Source organism: Salvelinus fontinalis, chromosome 12 (assembly GCF_029448725.1).
Source record: "Salvelinus fontinalis isolate EN_2023a chromosome 12, ASM2944872v1, whole genome shotgun sequence".
Taxonomy (NCBI): Eukaryota; Metazoa; Chordata; class Actinopteri; order Salmoniformes; family Salmonidae; genus Salvelinus; species Salvelinus fontinalis.
In genome coordinates, this window is record NC_074676.1 from 4,196,334 (window position 1) to 4,207,859 (window position 11,526).

The 11,526-nt window shown below is 41.3% G+C and overlaps 1 protein-coding gene across 1 annotated transcript; it reads left to right on the forward strand.

Moving 5' to 3' along the window:
- The first annotated feature begins 459 nt into the window (after positions 1-459).
- On the forward strand, positions 460-10,567 carry LOC129866667 (potassium voltage-gated channel subfamily A member 1-like). Its single transcript, XM_055939448.1, has 2 exons — positions 460-1,036; positions 1,560-10,567. The coding sequence occupies exon 2, from the start codon at positions 1,792-1,794 to the stop codon at positions 3,268-3,270; it is 1,479 nt and encodes a 492-aa protein (XP_055795423.1). The 5' UTR covers positions 460-1,036; positions 1,560-1,791; the 3' UTR covers positions 3,271-10,567.
- Positions 10,568-11,526: the final 959 nt, after the last annotated feature.

Consider the following 11,526-nt stretch of genomic DNA (forward strand, 5'->3'; position numbering starts at 1 on the left):
GTGCTCGCGACCGCTGTCCATGGCGCTGAATCAAGCCACTCCTTGTCGTGGTGAAACGGTCTGCACCGCGGCCGCTCTTTCCGGCCATTGGCCACTCACAGAATTGAGCTGAGTTAGAAAATGCACAGCTGAGTGTTGTAATGTAAACTGTATAAAGTAATGACCGTGCCAAGTTAGACTACTTTTTCCAGAATATCAGTTTATAAGTAGCCTGTCATTAGGACCATTGTTGTTTTTTGGGGAAATAATGATTAAGATACCAGCTCATCACCCTCCAGCTGAGCAGATATTGCACCAGTGCTGGCACACACAAATACTCTTGTTTTTGTGGTGTAGAGAGCACTCGTGGCAGCGTGCTTTTAGTATAGCCAGTCTGCATTGCGTCGAACCCCTTCTCTCCCCTCCCTCCCTCCCTCTCTCTCTCACCCCTTCCCGCTATCTCCTCATCCACTCTCCTTGCATGTGAAATACATAAGAACAATATACTGAACATTATTAAGAAATGATTATATCTTCACATAATCGATTCCTCCATCTGTGCCGGCTCGAGGTAAAACAAATTCTAAAATGCTCGTCATCTTGTCTACTCGTCACAGGACATTTCTGCTGATGCGGTAATGTCTTGAAATGGCAAGGGTTCGCTTATTGCCCCTTAATGTATCTCCCCCCTGAGTTGCAGCATAATAATTTATCCTGCTCTAAGCCATTCACACCGAAGTGCCCCACTGCACAAGTGACTATAGGCTACAGAAGTTGCTCACGTTTCTCTGACTCCAGCGTGATTTTACAACGAATGTTATGCGACGGGATCAAGATGTAGACAAATAAGACATTTAAGTTTACCGATACGAAGGGCTCAGACAGTGATGTCTTGAGTGTTTTAGTCTATACCAGGGCCTGCACAGAGGAAAGCTCCAATGTGTTGCGGTGGGGTGCGTTGTAAAGTGTTCATGTTTTAACAAATGACAACAAAGCTACGGCAGTCCTGGCTGTCCTAGCGGTTGGATGACTGTGCTGAGTCGCGGACAAGACGCAGGTAAGCCTTGAAACTGGTGCACTCTGTCTGTCTCTGTCATAAGAGGGGTCAGTGGGAATAAGTCCAAGGCTATTGTTACAATATTACTATTATTTAGAGACTGTGACAGTCAATTGGTATTGCATTCTATATGACTTTTAGTGCATTTAACGCTTAATTATTTGCGTGAGATAGCCTATAGGCCTAGGCAAGTTGCAAACAGTGTTATGCGACAAAACATGCATATAAAGTGTTGCAATAATATAACATTTAATATATATATATATATATATATATTTGCTATATAGGCTATATATAACATTTACCCTGCCAATTATAATATGCATATTGGATTGCTTTATGTCTAGATTATCACTAATAAAACAATATAATTTACCCCTTTAGACTCTGATAAATAGGCAGGACATATAGCCTAGAGGCTAAATAAATAAATAAATGGTAGAAATTGCTGAGCTAGCAAATATCTCCGCTGTTCCTTCGATCCAATCTTTTCTTTTTTTCCCCCTCTGACTGGGTAACATAGGCAGCAGCAGCAGATGCAGCGGAGAGCAGCAATGGTCGAGTCAGCGAGATCCGCAGTGGAGCCGCACTGAGGCAAAGCAAGCCAGCCCCTTATCTGGGGACTAGGACAACACATAGTGGGAGAAAAAGAAGAGGCATTTAGAAGTAAATTGTATCAACCCAAAAACTGAATGCCGCCTGTTCAATCAGATTAACCGGATAACCGGAATTCCACAACTCCTTGGACCTACAAGATGACCGTTGTGGCAGGAGATAACATGGATGAGACCGCAGCCGTACCGGGGCACCCGCAGGACGCGTACCCCCCCGACCATGAAGACCACGACTGCTGCGAAAGAGTGGTCATCAACATAGCGGGGATGCGGTTCGAGACCCAGCTCAAAACTCTCTCCCAGTTCCCCGAGACATTGCTAGGCAACCCCAAGAAGAGGATGCGCTACTTTGACCACCTGAGAAACGAGTATTTCTTTGACAGAAACCGTCCCAGTTTCGATGCCATCCTCTACTATTACCAGTCCGGGGGAAGGCTGAGAAGGCCCGTCAACGTCCCGTTGGATATGTTCTCGGAAGAGATCAAGTTTTATGAGTTGGGAGTGGATGCCATGGAGAAATTCCGTGAGGATGAGGGCTTCGTCAGGGAGGAAGAACGTCCTTTACCTGAGAAGGAATTCCAGCGTCAGATCTGGCTGCTTTTTGAGCACCCAGAGAGCTCGGGTCCGGCCAGAGGGATTGCTATAGTATCTGTAATGGTAATTCTGATTTCCATAGTCATATTTTGTTTAGAGACTTTACCCGACTTGAAAGAGGATCCTAAGGGTCGGTTTAAGACTGTAGGGAATCATACCTTTTACTACAAACCAAACATCCTGACCGACCCTTTCTTCATTATTGAATCTCTTTGCATTATCTGGTTCTCGTTTGAGTTGATCGTGCGGTTTTTCGCGTGTCCAAGCAAGGCAGTCTTCTCCAAAAACATGATGAACATTATTGATATAGTGGCCATCATCCCTTACTTCATCACACTGGGCACGGAGCTGGCTGAGGACCCCGAAGACCAGGACGAGGGCATGGGGGAGCAGGCGACATCTCTGGCCATCCTCAGGGTAATCAGACTGGTCAGAGTGTTTAGAATCTTTAAGCTGTCACGACACTCCAAAGGATTGCAGATCCTGGGACAGACCCTCAAGGCCAGTATGCGCGAACTCGGATTGCTGATATTTTTCCTCTTCATCGGAGTCATCCTCTTCTCCAGCGCGGTGTACTTCGCAGAGGCCGAGGAGAGAGGGTCGCACTTCGGCAGCATACCGGAAGCTTTCTGGTGGGCCGTGGTGTCTATGACAACTGTGGGCTATGGGGATATGGTGCCTGTCACTATAGGGGGCAAGATAGTGGGTTCCCTTTGCGCCATTGCTGGTGTGTTGACGATTGCGCTCCCAGTGCCTGTCATTGTGTCCAACTTCAACTACTTCTACCACAGGGAGACCGAGGGAGAGGAGCAGGCCAAACTCTTAGAAGTTAGTGAACCAAACATTAGTGAAAGCAACTCTAGTCGCCGCAGCTCGTCCACAGTCAGCAAATCCGAATACATGGAAATTGATGGAGACATTAATAATAGCATCGACAATTTTAGAGAGGCAAACCTCAGAACTGGCAATTGCACTCTAGCAAACCAAAACTGTGTAAATAAAAGCAAGCTGCTCACAGATGTGTAGAATCGAATGAGATAACATGGGACGTACATGATGCCGTCACACGTTGAGTACACCATCCTTTTTGAATGCTTCATTCGCCTCCTATAAGCGCTCTAGCATTATGACAACAACCATGCTCACCAATTTGAAAGGAATTATTTGAAAGGACAAAAATATGAAAATGAAACTGTTATTAGAGAATACGACAGATAGAGTAATTCCTTATTTTAAAATGATCATTCAAATACGTATTAAAAAAAAAATATTAAAAATAAACATCAACTTCTATTTAACACGCACACGCATAATCGCGCGCCCTTGGAGGACGACTAACCAACACCACTTAGGCGACATGTCTGTTTTTAATCAGACAAAGCCAGGCGTGATCATTAAAACGTTATGCATCGGTACAGATAACATTTTAGCAAGTGCACACTGCATCAAGGATCAAATGCATCATAAATGCCATCTGCTGCAAAGAGAGAGACACGCAAGTCAGGATCTGCAGCACCCAGTCAGTGGTCAGGCCGACCGACACCTGGCCTGAAGTCCGAGGCGACTCCTCTACCCCTCTGTCAACAAAGGATCTACTATCCAGCAAAGCACCTTATAGGAAAAATACTGATAACGGAGGATCACTGATCTCCTGGTTTGGATGTTAAAAAGAGGCTGATGATCTACTTGCCTCAGTCTGATAGACCTACGGACATCCGCAATGCTGCTATTTTCCAGCAGTAAAATGCTGTAATTACGATATCAGCAAGTGGTTCAATGGCAGTTTTGCCCGTTAGATGCAAGACAGCACAATGATATAACAGAAGAGCGTCACATGAGCATGTTTAGAAGAGACTCCCCATACATTTTGATATTGGCATGCGTGATGATGAGACATAACCTTATAATAATGCTAAAAATATATATTTATTTAGGATTTTTCCATCCCCCTATGCCTTCATTCGATTCCCCTTTATTATTCGTTTTCACTTAGAGTGCAGCACTGGTTTGAAATAGTTTTTGATTTGAAAATGCCTAATTATTTAGCGAGTGAATGTTAATAAAAAATCTTAAGGGAAACAGTAACTAAACGAAGATCATAGCATGAGAAAAAGTAAACTGCATTACGGCCTATCGACTAAGGTACTGTGTATCCTAGTATATCTAAATGCATGACGTCAGTATTCAGCTTGTTGCAATTACAGACACTCTGAAACGTGTATCATACTGTCATGGAAACGAAACGTGGAAACTTTTAAAAATCTCTGAACCGTTTCTGAAATGTGACAAAAATATATCCAAAAACCCAACTCGGGGATGCTGACTTTCTAATTTAAAACGTAGGAGATCAAAGAAGCAGAATAAATACTTATTATCAAAATGCATATACTCATAAAGCACCAAGTTACAGTATTACTTCAATAGTGCAGTGCATGGACCTTTGAACATAGAAAAAGTAAACCTATTATGAGTCAGGCCTTCCATTTCACCACTAAATTTAGGGATGCGTTTGTTTGTTTTCACAAACAAAACAACGGAAACAACTCTTATTTCACTGAAATTAGCCGTTGTTTAATAGATATTGCCAATCATAATTTTGTACATTAGTTGCTAGTGCCTTTACCCAGCTCACCATGCATCAGGCTCAGTGAAAGTGCCTCTGTGTATGTAGCCTACAATGGAAATCCATGACAAGTTGAACAGATTGGATGCAAAAGATCTTGCTTGCTTTGGCACTATTATGCTGTTATTATTGTTGTTGATGGTGAGGATGATGATGATTGATTATTCTGATCATTATTAATACAGTCAGAGAATGTTTGGTGAAAACAACCATGGAAGTGCACTACCAACATGATCCGTAGTTGAGTTGACCCAAGACTCTAGAACAAGATTATGCTTCTCCACCCATGCACCACTTCAAGTCAAAAGTGGATATCCATTGCTTTGCTTTGCTTGTGTTGCTGTTGCTATTGATTTATGTGCCATAAGTCTTTTAAATGTGTCTACCTCAGTGAGGTCACGGCAGAGCTCACTGCAGAGCTGCAAGCCAGGCCATTCTTCGATGCATAAACATGCAAAATGGCCTCTTAAGTGGAGTAGACTGTGGTCATCAGGGCCTGTGTTTATAAATGGTCTCCGAGTGCTGAGTGCTGATCTAGGATTAGGTCCCCCACTGTCCATGTAATCTTATTCATTATGACCTCAAAGACTAATCTGATCCTAGATCTGTACTCCTACTCTGAGATGCTTTATGAACACAGACCCTGATGTTAAACTCTTAGATTGGCCCCTAAAAGTAGCCTTAGAGAAGCACTTAGGTCTTAGGACATACTGTTCCAACCACCCTTACCCCTATCCCATTTCCCTTCCAAGCTACGCACAATCAAAAAAAAACACAAAAAAAAAACGCATTACTATAGAAGTAGAGTTGACTAGAGCATAGTGATGTAGAATGACTGATTCTCGCAAAACATGTTGATACAAATGGTTTGGTTTGGATTCTTTAGTATTACAGTTGTTGAGAAGTAAGGCAGGTTTGCTACTATTAAATCATAGAAATACCCTGGGCAATTATATCTGTGAATGTGCCACACGTCATTGATATGCGTATAGATAGAAATAGAATTACTCACATCCATCACAGAACATTGACTTGAATGGGAATGTCCATTCTAGCAATTGCATTTCTAAGTGTGTATCTGTCACAGAATGACAATGGAGCAGCCAAGGGCTCTTAAACTGTTTGTTTTTTTGCATATTGTAATTTCACTCTGGGCAATATAAGTGCATTATTAGATGCTACACCGTTGTTACTGTTTCCATTTGCTCAATAGCTACATCTATTTATTTCGTAATTGAGTCTTCCAGCGCTCCGCAAAGCGTACTGATGCAGTGTGAATCTTGTTTCGTTATTGCAGCAAAATTTGTTCTGCAAGTGTGTGAAATGACCAGATGATTTAGGGTCAAGACATATGTTGTTATGGTAGCGACACAATGTTGGTGACACTGAAGTTGAGGGGTGATACACAAGACAGGTGTTATGAGACCACACTTAAATATCGCTAAAGATTCAAAGGCCTTCATGATGGTGTGTCATTTGATGAAAAGTACTGTACCATGTTTCCTTTCTCTTTTTCCATTTGGCCTTTACTGTATGTATACCCCCTCAACTAAAATTTCTCAGCTAGTGAAGCATTTGCTTTCATCAGTTTGTGCAAAGGCTCCACCTTTTGCGGACTATCAGAAAGCCTCTATGTGAACATTGGTTATGGACGAGGCCTTTTTTGATTCTGTGAATCGAGTTGCTGGTCGTTTTGCGCTATATGTTATCGGCTATGTTCTCTTTATTTGCTCATGGCCGTTGTAGTGTATTGCTGGGGGACTTAGAATGTGTCTGTCTGCAACAGGTCTGGTGTCTGTCTATGCGAGAGCCTTCCTAGATGTCAGTTCATTTGACATTATGAGGTGAATATGTCAGTGGAGTTGACATATGAGTGCAAAAAAAACGTTACTTCTGTGTCAGGGATTTTTAAGGTTTCTAACCAAGAGAATGTCATCAGGTCTTAAGAACAGACATATAGAATACCCCAAAATAGAACAAATAAAAAGTGATTATCCACAGCAACCTTATCTATACCATGTACAGTAGCTAGCTGACAAACAGGGAAATTATATATTTTTACCATATGTGGTGTCTCTTATGGCCCAGAAGTGTAGTTGGATAAAACAGGTCCTATTCCACCAAATACCCATGATGCAACAGTTCAGAGTGAGGTTGAGGGAACACATGCAAAACCCCTCATGTCACGATACCAGTGCATCCATTGCTCTTGCTGTGAGGGCAATCTATGTATGGTGCTATGCATTCAATTATTCTACAAAAAACTAAAAATGCATTCTTATAGTAATAGAATTGCAGTTACCTGTTTCTTAGAAACTTTTGTAAAATAGGAGTTGAATGAATCTGTTTAAAAAAATTGTTGAGGAAAAAGACGATCTCTTGACAAGACATTTACAACAGGGCTGTCTATGCTGTTAATTCTTTGATTTAGTTGTTAAGGACAGTTGGGGTCAAAGGTCAAAGTGTTCATCAGGGCAAAGCATAGCAATATTATTTAACATGCTTTGCAACAGAAAACACAAACAAGCATTTCTTACTGGACAAGAAATTGGACAAGAAATGTATTCAATTTCTGAGTGTTTTATTCTATTTGGTGCCTAATGAACCTAATGAACACGGCCCTGTCCTTACATTAAACAGATAGCCCCTATGAAGAAACAGACAAGTCCTCAACTGAAAGCTTCATTATATAGTACACGCAAAACACAAGTCTCAACGTCAACAGTGAAGAGGTGACTCCGGGATGCTGGCCTTCTAGACAGAGTTCCTCTGTCCAGTGTCTGTGTTCTTTTGCTCATCTTAATCTTTTCTTTTTATTGGCCGATCTGAGATATGGCTCTTTCTTTGCAACTCTGCCTAGAAGGCCAGCATCCCGGAGTCGCTCTTCACTGTTGACGTTGAGACTGGTGTTTTGCGGGTACTATTTAATGAAGCTGCCAGTTGAGGACTTGTGAGGTGCCTGTTTCTCAAACAAGACACTCAAATGTACTTGTCCTCTTGCTCAGTTGTGCACCGGGGCCTCCCACTGCTCTTTCTATTCTGGTTAGAGCCAGTTTGCTACGTTCTGTGAAGGGAGTAGTACACAGCGTTGTACGAGATCATCAGTTTCTTGGCAATTTCTCGCATGGAATAGCCTTAATTTCTCAGACCAAGAATAGACTGATGAGTTTCAAAAGAAAGTCCTTTGTTTCTGGTCATTTTCAGCCTGTAATCGAACCCACAAATGCTGATGCTCCAGATTCTCAACTAGTCTAAAGATGGCCAGTTTTATTGCTTCTTTAAGCAGGACAACAGTTTTCAGCTGTGCTAAAATAATTGCAAAAGGTTTTTCGTATGATCAATTAGCTTTTTAAAATTATAATGAATTAGCAAACACAACGTGCCATTGGAACACAGGAGTGTCCTCTGTACGCCCATGTAGATATACCATTAAAAATCTCGAGCTACAATAGTCATTTCCAACATAAACAATGTCTACACTGTATTTCTGATCAATTTGATGTTATTTTAATGGACAATAAATGAGCTTTTCTTTCAAAAACAAGGACATTTCTAAGTGATCCCAAACTTTTGAACGCTAGTGTATTTTTACAGCGATCATCCAATCCTCATCAAACTCATAGGTTGATCTGGAGTCGTTTTCTAGTTAGGACCCTATGTTGATAAATGGGGCAAAGTAGCCAGTAGCAGCCTCCCGGAGGGAATTAATAGCCTGAAATGCAATGCACTTACAGCAAGCGTCCACCCAGTGCTGGATGGAATGGCTGTGTGTTTAGTGTGAACTTAGTGTGACGGAGAAGGTGCCCAAATGGGTCCCAAATGGGCCTATTGTTCTTTCTCTTTTTTTTTGCATTCATTTGAAATGCTTTCAGAGATGTATGTTCTTCAAAAGGAAGACGTGTGTGAGAAGGTCTTTAAAAAAAAAAAAACGTAATTCAGAGAAATGACAACACAAAAAAACAAAAATATAAGTAAACCGTACCTATCTAAAAAAAGTAGTAAGAAATCATTTAGCTATAGTAAAAATAGAGTATAGCAAGAACATATATATTGCAAAAGGCCTATACCAATGATGACTATCCTTTCATTGTGTGTCTTTTTTTCTTTTTTTTCTGTGGCACTATATTACGATTGTCTGATTGTTTTGAGGAAGAACATGCCATAATATACTGAAATATCAATTACTCTATAATAATGTGTTCCTCTGGCAAGCCATGATAATTCAACTGAAGTAGCCTACTATTATCAATTTATTGTAGGCCTACCTTTGAATGATATGGACTACAATCCACTATATTAGCATCGGGATAAATGGATCGTCTTCTCATTTTATTTCAAGAGATACTGGAAAATTCATCCTAACAAACCACACCATTGAAGAGCGTTTCCAAATGCCCATTACTAAAAACCAACTGATAATGTATAGATCATGTACACATATCTCAACGGCAACCTACTGATCACAAAAACTGCATGGTCAACGGAAGACTGCATGAGCTTTTCAAAACGGTGGATCAGATATAATGACAGTTTGCATCACTTAAAAGAAAACCCTTGCTTTCATCTACACCAAAGGCCTTTTTTTTCATATGAAATACCCTCCTTTATTATACATTTCTGCTTTTCTTTTTATTGCCAAAAACATGATCGTTTGCTTAAGATATTGACAAACACTTCTATCTCGGATCAGGCGTACCTTCTGGTTTTCATCGTGGATCAGGCGTACGTTCCGACTATTGACATCCCACCATGTTCAAACTAGCCTGGTCTCAGGTCTGTTTGCGCTGTCTTGCCAACTATATGGTCGTTGTCAGGCCAAACATGTTTGGCAATTACCAATGACAACGATCATAGGAGTTGGCTGCACAGCACAAACAGATCTGTGACCGGGCTGTACGTTCAAACCTCACTTTAGTTAGAATGGTGATGAGAGGTGACTCGTTTTTGTTTGATGACAGGGAGTGATATGATGGTAGACGTGTGATTACTACGAGTTTGTCGTCCTGTCCATCCATCAGACATGGTTCTCATCCCAAATGACACCCTATTACTTATATAGTGCATTACTTTTGACAAGAGCCCTATGGGTCCTGGTCAAAAGTAGTGCACTAAATAGGCAATAGGGTGTGATTTTGGATACAACCCATTGTGCACCTACATGTATATAGGAATGACATCCTATAGAAAACCTTGAAGAACCTATGGAAATGTGACCACGTGCATTGTATTTAGGGAAGCTGGCTTGCTTTGGAACGAGCAGCTCAGAGAGGCACGAGGGACTGTTGACTCCTGGGGTCTGTTCGGGAGGGTGCAACGTTACGAGACATTCAGATAGAAATGTATTGTGTAGATGAGATATGACCATCTGTCATGTAGAACAGTGAGTCATGTCAGCTATACCCGTCACATGTCTAACTGCAACATTCTCAAGGTTTCACGTCGCTGAATAAACTCCTGCTCTTGTTTTTTAATTATAAGTAGTCCATTTGCCTACTGAACATTGCAAATGTGTTCTTTTATGTTTGTTCGTCACTGTTCATGTTTTGTTTTTTACGAGGATTATGCTACGATACGTTCAGTTTGTCAGACGTCTGACAAAGGCATCGTCTGTGATCTATGCAAGGGTATTTCTTTTCTTACTTATGTCACACTTCATGATTTCATCGTACATCAAATACAATAAAATTTGTAAGGATCTCATTGTGTATTTTCATTTGTTACTTGGTATAAAAGGAGGTTTGGCTGTCTAGTCAAGTCTATAGGTGCTGACGGTGTACTTGTGAGCCATTAAGGGTTCCAGTTTCCCATTCGGCTTCTATCCAACCTCAACGGTGACCTTTCCCAATGACACAGTCAGTGGACCAGTTTGCACCGTTACTCTCACATTACATTCAGGGGAGTCTCGATCAATTACAAACATCTTAGTACTTCAATATCGATAAACACCTGTATTAATTAATTTGGATTGAAAACGACCCACCCTGCATTCAGGCACTGCCTTAATTAAGAACCTGGCTACAGTCCATGTCACCTCTTGCCTACCTGTTGCTCACACTGTGGTTGTTATGTTGCACAAAGCACGCGACGTCTGAGAACAGCATTACTGTATGTGACATAGGAGAATGGAACTGTGAGTTCACAGGGCTGCAGGAATTGAGCCCTCTTACTCTAAAGCTCAGCTATCTATGTAGCTACCATTGTGCTACACACTTCAAAGCCATATGTTATTTTTTCTCCCCAATGGGAATGTTACAGAGAGGGGAGCCAATTTAAAGATGTTCCTTTACACTAATCCCCATATTCAGGAGATGACCTCTCTCATTCTCATCATACTTCACATGTCATTACTCCATTCCGGGGGTCTGAAGAGTGCAAATCCCACTTCTGCCACCACTGGGTAAACTGCTACTACAAAACCACTAGTAAATTACCACCCCAAAAAGCCCAACAGCCGTGTTACAATCCAGACATAGCAATGACAAATACCATTGCAAATAGTTGACAAGGAGTGTTGTGTTCTGTTGAAATCAAAGTAAACAACACTTATGGTGCATTTCTCAGCATATTTAATCATTCTAGAGTCCCAAACAACCCAGCCTGTGTGAGAGTGAGATGCGTTGTGTCTGTGCGAATTTAGGGGAATCAAAATGATTCATCCC

Excerpts from the sequence above, each read along its gene's own strand:
- LOC129866667 (XM_055939448.1), top strand. The coding sequence starts at position 1,792 with ATGACCGTTGTGGCAGGAGATAACATGGATGAGACCGCAGCCGTACCG.